Source organism: Actinia tenebrosa, unplaced genomic scaffold (assembly GCF_029948245.1).
Source record: "Actinia tenebrosa isolate PJP-AT-01 unplaced genomic scaffold, QUT_ActTen_1.0 PGA_scaffold2__45_contigs__length_23673736, whole genome shotgun sequence".
In the NCBI taxonomy this organism is placed as follows: domain Eukaryota; kingdom Metazoa; phylum Cnidaria; class Anthozoa; order Actiniaria; family Actiniidae; genus Actinia; species Actinia tenebrosa.
The window spans coordinates 21,849,160-21,865,819 of NW_028292579.1; the positions used below are offsets into that span (position 1 = coordinate 21,849,160).

General features: G+C 39.3%; 1 protein-coding gene across 1 annotated transcript; it reads left to right on the forward strand.

Annotated features, from left to right (window-relative positions):
• The first annotated feature begins 10,490 nt into the window (after positions 1-10,490).
• LOC148909604 (uncharacterized) lies at positions 10,491-11,367 on the forward strand. The gene is given in 2 exon segments (XM_089034205.1): positions 10,491-10,642; positions 10,644-11,367. Coding segments are annotated over 2 exon segments (876 nt in total).
• Positions 11,368-16,660: the final 5,293 nt, after the last annotated feature.

Genomic DNA, 16,660 nt, shown 5'->3' on the forward strand with positions numbered 1-16,660 from the left:
TTGTTGTTGGGTATGCATTTGACGTCGGAGCCGTCTGTTCCTTGTAGTAGCAAATGGGAGTCGTAACCGCGGAGGTTGTGAAAGAACACCGGAATCTCCATATCTGGATTTACTTTGAAGTTTATATTGCATTTCCAATGAGCCGCTCCTCTGTATTTACCCGTGATGTGGCAGTGATCCCTAACCTTATCCACATAGAAATCCTCAACAAATGCTTTGTGGCAGTGAATGCAGTGCGTGGAGGGCTTTCCCGGCTTCTCACCTTTCTTAGCATACTTCCCGCATTTAAAATGAGCTTCTCCTAGATACTTTCCATCTTCATCCCACGCTTTCTTGGCTCGTCTTCCAAACTGAAGAAGCGTATGTTGACAAATGTGGCATTTTTTTGCCTTGTTAAAAGCCTCCTGGTTCTCTTTGGTAAATTCCATCTTCTTTGGACATCTTAATTGTTCTCTAATCTCTCCCTCCTCTTCTCGCAATGCTTCTAGAAACTCATTAGCTGCGTTCTTACCTCGGTAAATCACAGGAGGGTTTGCTTTACCGTCTGATCTGACTACTATGTAACCAAAGGAGCAGATCTCATGTAATCCCACCTTATTCGTGGCGCCACGTTTCTGCTCTTCCTTAGTTATCAACGCTTCGAAGTCTGCATATATCACGTAAGGCACTTGCATCTGCTTTTGATGGTCTGCGTATGAAAGCTCTTTGTTGGTGGGCATCTGGATCCGTTGCGCCACTTCTTCGACTCCGCGGCAGATCTCATCGTGTTTCTTTAGGGCATTTAAGGATGTAAATGACAGCAAGCAGCAGTCGCAGAAGTACTTTTTGCCTTTGTGCTTAGTATGTCTGTAGAATAGTCTGCTAATGTGTTTAACCCATGAGTAGTGTCCGCCGTGGTAGAATAAATGTACGCGCTCTCCTTTACTTTTTGACAGAACTAACGGTACTATCGTCTGCTCTCTGACTCCGTAAACGTTAATTGCTAGATCGTTTATTTCCTCAAATATGGGGATGTCTATCAACTGCATGGGAAATTCCACACCATCCCACTCTAAATCATCTGTGGGATACTTACTTGTCCTACAGGGATCCTTCTCTGCTGGATACAGTGCAGACCTGATTGCCCACATAAAGCATCGATTGTCTTCATTCTTCACGTTTACAATAGCCTTCTTCCTTTCTACCCACGTTGGTAGCGGTACGTAACTCCCCCCTCGTATGGGTACGTACCTGGCTATACTTATCTCTATTCCTTCAACCTCCTCTACTGTCCAACCCGATCCTTCTTTCGTGTAGTTAGACAGCGACTCCATTATTGCTTCTAAGGCTTCACTGAGTGACCTATCCAGATTCGTGGATTCTAATATCACTAACGACTTTGATCGCAACATTGCTGTCGTCATTACCTCGTCTTTTGACAAACTTACTTCTACCATTATGCTCGCTTTCAGGGCTCCTAATTCTTCTATACCTTTTCGTAGAGTCCTTTTAACCTTCCTTTCTGACTGACGCCAAAACTGTCTAACGTCAATCTCACCGTTACCGGGTATTGGCACCGTGCTGAAGTTGCTTTGGGATTCCATCTATATAATAGGAAATATTTTATACCTAATACCAAGCACTTTTTAAGTCGTCGTAGTCGTACTCACAGTCCTGACAATGCCAAAACAATTTAACCTTAGTCTCAAACTTCTTACCACATCCACAATCATAACTGCTCATACACTTCGTCTTCATTTTCAAATGCTTTTTCAAATCCGCTTCTTTCTTAAAAGTTCTCTTACATTCTTCGCACTCCATATATAGACTAACATATTTGCGCTGTTGCCCCCAACCACACTTGGAGTGGGGGTTGTCCGTAGGTGGATTTTTGACACGGGTCTTGCCCGTGTTGAGATTGCGCTGGAACCCCCATTCCCTATACTACTTTTGAATGAACCATTTGAGTGAACCATTTTATTTTTCGATCCGTACCGTAAGTTATGGACCGCAAATTGATTAATCATAGCGCATGAAATCACCTTGCCATATAATAATTTATGTTACTTATATATGTTATGTATAGAAAACATACAATGACTCACCAACATCCCATGTGTGGCCTTTGCACCGATAGTCAACAGTTCCCCAACCACCGTGAGAACAGCTTCCAAGTGAAGGCTCTGAGCCTGAACATTCCATGTCATCTAACCATACTTTACCAGTACCTCGTCCGTAGTACCAGTATCCTACAGCTTTGGAATAACCAAGTTGTCGACAAGCTACATTTGCATCTCTCATATCAAACCAATTATATTGACAAACAGTTCCCCACTGGCCACTGTGGTAGACTTGTATAATGCCACCGACACTTGATTCCCTAATATACTGATTGTATGCGCCGAAGCCGAACTAATTCTTGTTGTCTTTTTTGAGAAAATAATTATGATACATTGATTGTTTGGCTACTAATGGAAAACGATAAGATTGAGGGTACTCACAGAACGTCAACCTTCATACCTGTGCAGGCTTACTTTAGTTTCAATAATTTTAGTGTCACTTTTTTAATCAAATTATATCTTTTAGAATGAAGATGATGCTAACATAAACGGTTTCGGTATGCAGGTGTGGAATACAGTTTAGTCGATATAACTCAAACTTTTAAACTAAATTGTATAAATATCGACGAAATGGACGACAAAATGTCAATTTGACGGGAAACAGAATGGCTGTCGTTGTGAACTATGTTGACATTAGTAATAATTGTCCAATGGCTGAAAACTGGAAGTTGAGAATGGGCTAGTGGATTAAACTGAATTATTGGATTCATAAGCACTGAATTTTGTCTGGCTATGATTTGTGGATGTGCTTGACTTCCATACAATGCCTCAGAAAGAACTCTACTACAGTAGTGTAGTTAAGACTCTTAAGCTAAACTTAACAACAAACTCTGAAATAGTAATAAAATTTTATTTTCAAAAACATTGTTTCGTTTTTGGCGCCTTTGCCGCTAGTCATTCATTCACGCGGTGACGAAAATAAAAAGAATTTAGTATTTGAGCAGCAAATAAAGACCTTTTTTTTGTTAATTTCTTATTTAAACTTGATATCTATATTAAAAGAAATGGTTCATAAGCAGCGTGCATTTTTCGAGTTATGGATGCACTTGAGAGTTTGCTTAAGCACTTAAGAAGCCAAAGTACTCATTACGCTTCTTTCGTGCTTAGCAAACTCCCGCGTGCATTCATAACTCGATAGATGCCCGCTACTTATGAACCATTTTTCGTTCTGGTTGTATGCCTTGTAATGACGTGCTTGTAATCCGAGCTAATCCTAGGATATGAAAGACAAATAAAAACCGATCGCGAGATACCAAAGAGCGAAGTCTGGCTAAGAAAAATAGGTACTACTGATTTGTACCATGGAGAATCATTTGATAAGAATGTTTGACCTTGCAAGTGTCATCACAAAGACTCTATTTGCCAGAATTTCTTCTTATAGTAATGGCCATTATCAATTGTTTGTTTGCTTAAAGTTTGTTTAGTTTGTCTGTCTTACTATTGGGTCTTCCACACGTCTTTTTGACTTTCTGTCTGTTTTGTTAGATAAACAGGGGCTAACCGCAAAAACAAATGAAAAACTCATTAATATTCCAAGCTGTATATATTTATAATTAAGTTATAGAACCATTCAACATTCTTTAAAACTTTTAATAATATGTAATATTGAATGATGCATTTAAAATACACAACACATTACCAACATCATATGTGTGACCACTGCAGCTAGATGACACACTTCCCCATGCATTGTGAGTACAGCTTCCAAGTGAGGACTCTGAGCCTGTACATTGCATGTCCTGCAGCCATACTTTACCCGTCCCTCGTCCAAACCACCAAAAACCAAGAGTTTTGTTAAAACCAAGTTGACGGCACGCGACCTTTGCATCAGGCATATCAAAGTAATAGCGGTAACCATAATGAGAACCCACTGTTCCCCATTGGCTATTGACCATGGTACTCAATTTTTGAATAAAAATGCCGACATCATATGTGTGGCAGCTGCTTCCCCGTCCATTGTGGGTACAGCTCATATTCTGCCCGTCCCTCGTCCCTGGTACTATGAAACTGTTTAAATACCAAGTTGCCGACAAGCAACCTCAGCAGCATTTAGATCGTTTAAACTGTAAGTGATAACACAGACTGCTCCCCATTGATGTTTATTTAGGTATAGTCTTGAAAACTACAGTTTGATTGTGGGTGTCCTTCGATAAATTACTCCTACAAAAAGAAATAAATGAATCTGAGAATAGTGAAATGTTTATAAGGTTTCAATATACTCTTCTCAGTTGTGTAATGTCCTGTATTTGTAAAACCAAGTTGTCGGCATGCGACCTTATCATCATTCATATCAAAGTCACTATTATAGTATGCACACACTGTTCTCCATTCATCAATGAGTATAGACTTGTATAATGCCAGCATTGATCCCGTGTGTTACGAATGCAGTAAGAGTCAACGTTTCGCCATCCATTGTTTAGAACAGCTTCCAAGTGAAGACTCCGATCGTGAACATGACGTTGCGTACAGCCATAATTTACCGGTCCCATGTTACCACGAACAATAACCAAGAGTACAAACAATAAACTTACTATTGTGGTAAAAAGAGCCATAGTGACAGTCTAACCACTCGTAGATATTCTCAAAGAAAAGGCAGCACCCTATAATCAGTTGTTTAAACATCATTGTCGATTGTGTCGGAGAGCGAAATCATGACCAATTGCCGACAGAAAACAACGTAGTAATATAATATATGCAAAATATTGAGCCAAAGGGAAAAAAATTAACCAACATCCTATTGGTGATTGTTGCATCAAGAGGCCCGTCCTTCATCCATAGAGCCAAATCCTACAGTTTTGGTAAAACCATGCAAACTTGGCATTTTGCATTTCCCAGTTATTATATGCATAATGGCACACTGTTCCCCACTGACTACTGAGATAGAATTGAACAATTTTTGTATCTCGTATTTTTATCAACTACGTCCTTTATATAACCGTATAGTAAGAATAGATAGTTTAATATGCGAGTACATTCCATCACCAAACCTGGCACTAGAGTTTAACCAGAAATGAAAAATATCTATTACTTTGTACTAGGATTAGTTAATCATATTAGCCTTTTAAAAAACACCAACATCATATTCGTGAGTAGGACAGTCATAGTTAACGTTACCCCATCCACTGTGACTACAACTTGCAAGTAATGTCTCTAAGCCTGAACACTGCATCCTGTCCAGCCATACTTTGCCCTTTCCATGTGCAAATCTCCAATGTCCTACTGCTTTCGTAGGCTAGGCTATGCTAGGCTAGGCAAGGCAATAATCAAAATGCTGCTGAACTAAAGAAATAAAAAAACAATGTAGTGTCTTATCATGGAAAAAAGGCCTTGAACGTCTTATTGCACCGATGGCGGGGGCTTTAGATAATTTGTGAATATGCACATTCCATGACAGGTTTACATCAATATGTATACCAAGAGACTTCGTATAAGAAACTTGATCAATAGGGACACGTACCGTCCATTGCTAGAGTTGGCGCTGACTTGAATGTAGGTATCCTTTGTCTAGACCCAATTAACATGAATTCTTAGAAAGGGTCTTAGATTGGTTTAATGTAAGCTTATTTGTAATAAGCCATCATTAACATTCGCAAGGTCATGGTTAAGATTGAGATTTATATTATCTACTCAATTACTTCAGAGTGTTACGCTAGTATCATCTGCATATATCCGTGGATTGGAATGTGCGAGACAATTTTGCAAGACATTTATGTAGAGTAGGAACAATAATGGTCCCAAGATAGTTGTGGTATACCACATGATAGTTGTGGTATGCCACGGCTCCGTGATAGATGACCAATCACGTAACATGTTTGATTCCGTCCAAATAATGCAAGACACAACACAACACAACCCAACACCAACATCATAAGAGTGACTGTTGCAGTTGGAGTCCACGTCAAGTGAGGTCTCTGAACCTGAACACCGCATCTTGTACAGCCATACTTTACCCGTCCCTCGTCCAAGCTGCCAATATCCAACAGTTTTGATAAAACCAAGTTGTCGACACGCAACCTTGGCATCATTCATATCCCAGTATCTATTGCCAAAATAATGATAATCACACACTGTTCCCCATTGACCACTGTGATAGACTTGTATAATGCCACCGACACCTGATTTTGTGATGCTGTTCACATTTATATGTAAGCCCGATTGAGGATATTATTAAGATGCATTTTCTACGCAGATGACACACAAATATATATCACCCTTAATCCCAAACAACGATTGAAAGACCTTCAAAGCCTAGATAAATGTGAAACATTTCACCGTATGAAATAAAGACTTCACCATCTATTGACATTTTCAAGAAAAAACTTATCGTTTTCAAACAACAATACAAAGTTAAATAACATTATACGAATTCATTTACTATTCATTTAATTTTTTCTGCTGTATAACATTTTATCGCATTTTGTATTGTTGTATTTATATATATATTATTTAGAATTGATATCTCCAGTCGAATTGTAAGCCCTGTATATAACTGTATATCTAGCGTTCATCGTTGTTAACTGTGCTGACACTCTATTCGCAGTCACTCACGTTATGTCAGACTTTTTGTTTCGTTCCTTCCAATAAAATACATAAATTTGTGTGAGCTGGATAAATTGGGTGGTTTGTAAACTCATTTGAATATTTAGTTGACTTATTATCATAAATAGTGAGCTTACTGCCCTTACATGGAACTTCTCTAGTGAGCAATATCTTTACTGCCTAGAACTTCAAAGATCGCCGAATGGGATATGTATGACCAAATGTATAAGTGGGTAAAAGAAGGGCTTAGCAACTCACTCTCTGCCTTCCTTCCTGTTGCAGATTTACTTACAGATTCACTTATTAAAATGACTAAGGACCAGCGTTCCTCCCTTGATCAGAAACAGTGTTGCAGCTACTACCATCGATCTTAGCAAAGCCTTTGATTCTATAAGACATGGATTACTTACTGCCAAGCTATGTGCGTATGGTTTCAAAATGGCGAATTGTTAAAATGGGGTCCTTCAAGGACCAATATATAAGTATTCTTTCAAACCCATCATAAATATATAGATGCTCCGCATATTTGCTGTGGGTGTTACGTTTCTCGTATTTCTTCCACGTATTCTCTATGCGTGCTGGCTGTATTGGCGCCGTGTTCATTCATGTGTGACGTAATTATATGATTCGATCTATCTATTTCACATATTTACCATTAGTATTTCTCATAATCACTACGAATAGGTATCTCACATTATTTAATGTCACAGCACGCTAGTTTTTTTCTCATTATCCCCATATAGAACTTAGATATCTTGACTCCCTTAACCTATATAATAGCGCCATAATAATAACCAGTAGCACATCGTGCTAATGTAACATTTACGAACATTAAATTTCATTTAGTTATATTCTAAATGTGTCCAACATTTCTTTTTCTATAATATGAAGTTTAATATCATCCACCAAAAACTTCTCTATACAAAAACATCTCAGTAATCTATTATGAATATGAATGTTTCACATATTCGCTGTGGGTTTGCGCGGCTCTCAAATAGCTACTATATTAATTGTGTGGTGGCTTTGTGGGAGTCGTGTGCATTCGTGGTGGATGTGTGTGGTATTTATATTCAACATATATATTGCACACCTTTACATATTCACTATGAATACATTATTTATTCAGGTAATATTTATTTACCTTAGATATCTACCTTGTATCCATAGCAGCAAAATATTTGTATTCATATATTTTTACATTAGATTTTATATCAGCTCAAATGTATTTATAACAATTCTTTAGCTCATTGTTCATATCAACATTAAATAAAAGTCTGTCCAAAAGTTGTCGACAAGCAACCTTGGCATCATTCATATCAAAGCCATCCAAGCCACCAAAGCGGTTATAATAAGCACAGACTGTTCCCCATTGACCACTGTGGTAGACATGTATAATGACACCTGATTCTGTGAATTTACATTTCGAAGCTGAAATACTATGTTGCTTTTAAAAGTGCGTTCTAAATAAATAATGCCTTATCAGCATCAATAGTGTGACCATTGCAGCTAGAATAAACATTTCCCCATCCATTGTGAGTACAGCTTCCAAGTGAGGACTCTGCGCCTGTACATCCCATGCTATTCAGCCATACTTTACCAGTCCCTCGACCATCATACGAACGTCCTACCGTTTTAGTGAAACCAAGTTGACGACATGCGACCTTTGCATCATTCATATCAAAGTCTCTAGTATAATATGCACACACTGTTCCCACTGAGCACTATGATAGAATTGCATAACGCCGCCGCAACCTGAATTCCTAAATATCAAATTTATATTCTCAAGCCGAATTCTTAATTCTTTTTAGTCTATTCTAAGAAATTACCTATGATAGTTTGATTGCTTGGCTATCTGTGGCTTACTCTATCATCGTGCTTTGCCACTACTCACGGATGTCTTCCATATGTGCTTATATTTGCTGTATATGTTTGGTCTAACAATTCAACGAAGAGAGAATATCACAAGTATTACTTGTTGAAATATCCATGGTGAAGGATATAATTAACGGTTTCGACCAAGCACGTCCAACACTTGGCCATATCTGGTTCAAATACAAATGTGTGACGCAACAACTCTATTAGGTGGTCCTCCTAGCCAGAAAATAACCATTTTAATTAGCAGCTTATACATATTATGTTTTGTACGCTAGTTTTGTTGGCAAAGATAAGACGCATATTAAAAAAAACACGAGTATTATAGCTTGGAAACTGAATATCGTGGTGACAGACTAAGTAAAATCAATAAAGCCTAAGTCCATTATTCAAGATATTAGGCTTAAATAATAAGAAATATAGTAAACCGACATCCAATGTGTGACCATTGCAGCTAGAGTGAACACTTCCCCATCCATTGTGAGTACAGCTTCCAAGTGAGGACTCTGAGCCTGTACACCGCATATAGTACAGCCATACTTTACCAGTCCCTCGTCCAAGATGCCAGTATCCTACAGTTTTGGTAAAACCGAGTTGTCGGCATGCAACCTTGGCATCGTCCATGCCCCAGTAATAAGGATAATCATCACAAACTGTTCCCTATTGTCTTGCTAAAACAGGGTTGCCAAAAATATATTAGCAGTTATGGCATTTCAGTCTGTTGTGATAAACATACACAAAAACACATATATAACATCATACATGTGACTGTTGCAACTAGAATAAACATTTCCCCATCCATCGTGAGAACAGTAAAGCTGAACTTATGTTCATAATGGTATGCATCATCGACCCAAGTATTGCGTTTTATTATTTGATTTTAAACTTATTTTGCTTTTCTTTGTGAGGAAATAATTAATAGTTAACTACCTATGACAAAAGATATTGCAACTTAACCAGGCCCATTAACTGACAGCAACTATCAAAGACTGTTTCCTATAGTTATCTTGCAAAAACTCCGGGACAGCTTGGGTTTTATATACATCAACACACTAACATCATTACCCCATCATTAAATGAAATGGCCATAACGCAATTTACTTATAAATATAATTCAGCCATATTTTGCCCGTTCCTCGTCCAAGGTACCAAAATCCTACAGCTTTGGTAAACCCAAGCTGACGACTAGCAAGCTAACAACTTCGTTGTATACCCATAATGACACACTGTTCTCTGGCATATTGTATTTTGTATCCTAATATATCTATTCTAGTTCTATATTCAAGTTTATCAATTAGTTTATCAAATATATTTTGAAACTTATCATAAGAAATTTTCGCGACACACTAATTTTGCGATTTTAAAAACCGATCTTACAAATTTTCTTACTTATCACATCAGCATCCCTTGTGTGACCATTGCAGTAAGAGTCAACGCTTCCCCATCCAGCATGAGGACAGCTTCCAAGTAAGGACTCTGACCCTGAACATCCCATGTTTGTCAGCCATACTTTACCCGTTCCTTGTCCATACCAAGAAGGTCCTACAGTTTTGGTAAAACCAAGCTGTCGGCATGCCACCTTGGCATCATTCATGTCCCAGTTATAATACGGATAATGGCACACTGTTCCCCATTGACTATTGTGGCTGACTTGAACAACATTATTCGAAGTTTACAACATTCATAAAGTAAAGCTAATAATCAGATTCTTTTCCCTATCGCTACCCTCGTGCTCTCCCTCTATTGGCATTCATCGATAATGAGATTTACATGTTGTAATGTTCAGCGGTATTACTTGTAAACATGTATGGGATACCTGTGTTAAACAAGGGAAGCCATGTTGGATTGTGATTAAACTAGAATCGTTGTGTATGCAATCCGAGTCAATCCTCATCAATACATGGTGTCAGAAGGAAAAGAACCAAGAAAGCCTCATCCCCGCTCCGAACATCACTTTAGCAAAAATTCTTTAGAAATTGGATGTCTAGCGATCAAGAAGAAGAGGGTCAACTCATAGTAGAAAACGAACAAGAAGAACAAGAATATCTGCCTGAAATTGTAGAATCATCGCCTCAAATTGTCACGCATCTTGGTTTACCACCTCCAGAATCGCTTTACCTAAGTGGAGGAAACATCTGAAAACTGGAAATAATTGAAGCAGAAATACTCCAACTACGAAATAGCCACCGGAATCAGCTCGAAGGACGACGCAACGAGAGTAGCTGCATTATTAACAGTGATAGGAAACGATGCTATCGATGTCTTCAACACTTTAACTTGGGATGCAGAAGGAGACGATAAAAAAATCGACAAGGTTATCGAAAAATTAGAGCAACACTGTGAACCGAAGAAAAATGTAAGCTATGAGAGATACAAATTCAACTCCAGAGCACAGGAAAGGGAGGAAACCATAGTTCAATATGTGACTGTTCTAAGAAAACTATCTGAGTCCTGTGAATTTGCGACTCTAAAAAACTCGCTCATTAAAAATCGAATAGTCCTGGGTATCAACATTCAGAAAACAAGAGAGAGACTGTTGAGGGTACCCGACCTTCCACTGGAAAAAGCACTAGATGTAGTAAGATCAGCGGAAGCGACTGAACGACAAATGAAAGAAATAGATAATGACACTCAAGTACATGGAATTGGGCGAGGAAAATTCGAGCAACCCGAACCCAACAAATTAACCAACAATAATCCAAAAAATGAGCCAACTGCCAGGAAGTTTAATTGTGGGAACTGTGGAACCAGACATGCTGTTCGTGAATGCCCGGCCTATGGCAAAACATGCCACCACTGTCAAAGGCTAAATCACTTCCAAAAATGTGCAGATCAAGAAAGAAAGCAGATAGTTTAGAACAACAACAGGAGGAGAATAATAATTCATTTTGTATGGGATCCATCAACAAGAAAACAGATAGCTTACAACAACAACAGGAGGAGAATAATTCATTTTTTATGGGATCCATCAACACACACATTCATAATGAAGAGTGTTTCGTCACATTAGCCATCAAAGGACACATGACAAAACTGAAGATAGACACAATGAGGAGCACGAGTTAACATTCTACCTCTCAAGCAACTCAAGAAGATAGTTGGAGACAAACCATACATGGATCCCTGCAATCACAAGTTAGTCAGCTACTTAGACAACCACCTGAAGGTCCTGGGTACTGTTAACCTGCCAGTACAATCCAGAACAAAAACAAGACATGAAACAACATTCCAAATCATTGAGACCAGCCAACCGGGTTTATTAGGACTAACAGCCTCGCAAGACTTAGGACTGATCAAAGTCATCTTGACCACTCAAAGGAATGAGGAGAATCCAGAGACAACACAAGGAATTCAAAAATCCCCACAAGACCTGAAAGAGGAAGTGATCATGAAATCTATTTCACCCGGCCTGCTCTCAGTCTGACCTCTAGCTCAGCTGGAAGAGCATCGGTAGTACAATTCCGAAGGTCGTGGGTTCGAATCCCAGCGAGGTCGGAAATTAATTTTTCCGAACTTAATTCCAAGGGCTGTCGCCCGGAATAACCTCGTTCCCAAGCACTATAACTTACTTCTATATCTTCAACTATTTCATTAGTGCCACGCGGTCCATATACTCTCATCCATGAAATAAGTGTCTTCACTGGTCTAGGACGCCTAGACAAGCCATATCGTATAGAACTATACGCGAAAGTAAAACCTGTTGTAAATCCGGTCAGAAGTATCCCAGCAGCCCTTCGCGACAGAGTCAAGAAGGAGTTGGAGGACATGGAAAAATTCGGTGTGATTCGGAGGGTAGATGAACCAATAGATTGGGTCAATTCAATGGCCATTGTTGAAAAACCGAATGGCAGCCTAAGGATATGTTTAGATCCCAAGCATCTCAATGAAGCAACTAAGGGAGAATACTTCCAACTGCCCACAATCGAAGATATCACTGCCAGAATGGCAAATACTCAGTTGTTTACTAAATTAGATGCCAACAAAGGTTACTGGCAGATCCCTCTCGATGAGGAAAGCCAACTACTCACCACGTTTTGGACGCTTCTGCTATCAAGTAATCCCAATTGGAACCTCATCAGTACAAGAAGTGTTCCAGAAAAGAATGAGCCAGCACTTTGGTGATGTGAGTGGGGTGGGAACAGACATTGACGACATCAAAATACATGCAGAGAATGAAGACCAACATGACACGCGTCTTCGTGCTATACTGGACAGATGCAAGAGCATCCACTTAACACTAAACAAGGAAAAATGTTCATTCAAAACTGAGGAAGTTACCTACATTGGGAACAAGTTAACCAAGGAAGGAATAAGGCCAGATGACGAGAAAATCCGTGTTGAGAGGCTACTGGGACTATAAATTATCTCGGAAAGTTTATTTCCAACCTAGCGACCACCACGGAACCATATGAACAATGGACATATGAACACGAGAAAGCTCTTCAAGAGCTGAAAGACATACTTACTAAAAATGGAGGCCCTGTCTAAAAGTTTTTGGATGAAGAGAAGCCAGTTATTGTCAGCTGTGATGCATCACCATCGGGCCTGGGAGGTGTTTTACTCCAGGATGAATCACCGATCGCTTACGCATCCAGGTCTCTAACGGATGCTGAGACCAGATACGCCCAAATCGAAAAGGAACTGCTGGCTGTCCAGTTCAGTCTAGAGCGCTTCAATCAATATACGTATGGGAAGAAGGTCTCTGTGAGATCTGACCACAAACCATTGGAAATGATCGTAAAAAAACCCACTGGCATCTGCACCACCTCGCCTTCAAAGAATTCTGCTAAGGCTGCAAAAATATGACTATAACCTTGACTACACACCAGGAAAAGAACAAGTTCTCCCTGACCTGCTATCGAGAGGTCCTCTACCAGAGACGGCAAATAACATAGAAGAGAAGATCATGTTCACATGATCGCCTCAAGTCTCCCAGCCTCCCAGAACAAGCTTGACGAATTTAAGAAAGCCACTGAAGAAGATCCAGACCTTCAGGATCTTAAAAAACTAATTATATCAGGATGGCCAGAAACCAAGGGAGAAACTGTAACAAGCGTCCATGCCTACTGGAACATCAGAGATGAATTTTCAGAAGCTGATGGCATCATACTGAAAGGCAACAAAATCCTAGTACCAACCTCTCTGCGAAAGGACATGCTAGAAAAAATACATCAAGGCCACATGGGGATTGAAAAGTCCAAAAATAGAGCTAGAGACGTGGTCTATTGGCCTGTGATGAATGCCCAGATCCAAGACATGATCTCCCAGAGCTCCTCCTGCTTAGAGCACAGACATCAAAACACAAAGGAACCCATGATCCCTTCCAACCTGCCAAGCAAACCATGGGAAAAGGTAGCGACAGACCTATTCTTATGGGACAATGAGGAATACCTAGTCATAGTAGACTATCACTCACAATCTTTTTAAGAAGCCAGGCTAGCAAACACCAAGTCAACAACAGTGATCATGCACACCAAATCCATCTTTGCCAGGCACGGAATCCCTTCGGAAGTCATAAGTGACAATTTATCCCAAAATTCCTCCAAGGAATATCAACTGTTCGCTGAACAATGGGGATTCAAACACATTACGGTGAGCCCTCTAAATCCACAATCAAATGGTTTGGCCGAGAAGTCAGTTCAAACCGTGAAATCACTGCTTACAAAAGCCAAGAAAGACAAACGGGACCCATATATTGCTCTTTTAGAGTACAGAAACACTCCTATTGATGGAGTCGGATCCCCAGCACAGCTTCTCATGAGTAGACGACTCAGAACAACCATCCCGACCACTGATGCACAACTACAACCACAAGTCATTAACCCAAGACTGTCCAAAAAGAAACAATCAGAGAAACAAGAAAGGCAAGAGTATTATTATGATCAGCATGCCAAACCCCTGCCATCACTCGAGCAAGGCGACAGGATCAGAGTTAAAATGGGGAAACTATGGAAGCCAGGCATAGTGAAGCAAGGTGCAGAAACCCCTCGATCATACTGGATCGAGACTGATGAAGGCCGCGAGTATAGAAGGAACCGAAAAATGATCATAAAATCTCCTGAAAACAGACCATTAGTCATCGACATTGCAGACCAAGCAAGTGAAGTCGAAAGTGAAACTGAGGAATGTCCACCACTCTACCCTGAAAGCAAAACTGAAAGTAGAGAGGTAGAGACCAATCCTGACCAAGAAACCGACTCATTTCAAAGACTATGTCACTGACTGGTGAACATTGACTCTAAAATTTATTGTTTCTGACGGCACGATATCAGAGTGCCCATCAGTCGTTGTTTTATGTTGTTTTGTTACTTTCCTCACTAGGGGGAAGTTGTAATGATCAGCGGTATTACTTGTAAACATGTATGGGCTACCTGTGTTAGACTAGGGAAGCCATGTTGGATTGTGATTAAACTAGAATCGTTGTGCATGCAATCCGAGTCAATCCTCATCAATAAGCAAACATCTTTACACATATGTTAATCTACTTGAAACACTATACTTTTATGTTTACTCTTATGTTTTTTTAAAAATAAATATTATAGATGCAAAGTTAATAGGTCTTAAGGATGTAGATGGGCAAAAGTTCCCATCGTCAGACTTAACTTTCTTCACAATTGTGAAGATGTAAGCATCAAGCTGGGAGTAAGATAAGGGAATAAGAAATAAAAGCGGCCGAACAACGCACGCATGGAAAGTTTGCCAAAAAAAAAATCCATGTTGTACTAAGATATAAATTGATCGTCTCCATTTTCCACAAGCCGCTATGAAAAAGCTTAATAAATGCTAAGCATTTAAACTTTATGTTAAAAATTAGAATTATGAAATGTTATTGCACACTTATATTGGCTACTTACTTTCCTGTTCAGCATTGTACCGGATTGGTTTTGCGTTGCTTCATCCCAGTGACATCCTACTAGTAGCATATTTTCTATGGGAGAAAAAAAATTATTTCATTACTCAAAATTCAAAAAAATTGCACAAGCGTACATTATAAGAATTAAAATTTCATTTTCGTACCCAAGGCTCCTCGGTCTCGTACCTAACCTCCATGGGGTAGGTACACATGAAAACCAAGGAGCTCTCAGTGCAAGAATGGTAAACGTTTAGTGACGTTTGTTTACTTGATTCTGACAAGAAGTTAAAACAACAAAAGGAAGGAAAATGCAATTTGTGACAAAAAAATAGCTCTAGCTCGACTACACTATAATTTTCTTAGATTTCAGCATAACTATCTTTTACAGGAGCTTGAGTTCAGCACTGTTTTGCTAATACATTTTTATACGGTGAGTGTCAAAAGAGCAAATCTTCGATTATTTATCGCACAAAATTTCAAATATTTTTAATTGAAATTGCTATAGTTAGGCTTTTAATATAATTGCGTTTGCTCGTGATATTCGTTTTTGCTCCCAAAGTTCATCAGAGGGCTATAAGATGCATTTTCCCATGCCAGCTGCAAGCTGCTTCCGAGTGAAATCCTGAACACGACTTGGCGTAGTACCATACTTTTTCAGTCATTTGTCCATCGTGCGAATATGTAAACAATGGATTTGGTAAAAACAAGTTGACGCAATGCAACTATAGCATCATGCATACCAGGCTATCGTGACATACTTTTCACTATTTAAGACTGTGACTTCAATAAGATCTGAGGCAAATATTACGGAACACAACCCAATCATGTATCTGACATATTACATATTACTGCCAAAAAGGTCAGTAATCGGTCCAATCTTATCGAGACTATCCAACATCCCATGTGTGACTGTTGCACCCAGAGGGAACATTTCCCAATCCATTGTGAGTACAGCTTCCAAGTGAGGTCTCTGAGCCTGAGCACTGCATAATGTTTAGCCATACTTTACCCGTTCCTCGTCCATAGACCCAATATCCTACAGTTTTGGTAAAGCCAAGTTGTCGACATGTAACCTTTGCATCATTCATATCCCAGTACCAACCACCAGGTCCATCACACACTGTTCCCCACCGTCCACTATTGCGTATAAACTTTGGTAGTAAGCCCATCCCTAGTCCAAAGTCCCGAATAGATCCAAGTTGGCCCCATTTTACTCTGCGATTCCTCGTACCTCATAAAATATTGTTAAAATCACAAATTGTTTTCAAATGACCATTTTGAAAACAAAAAACGGTGG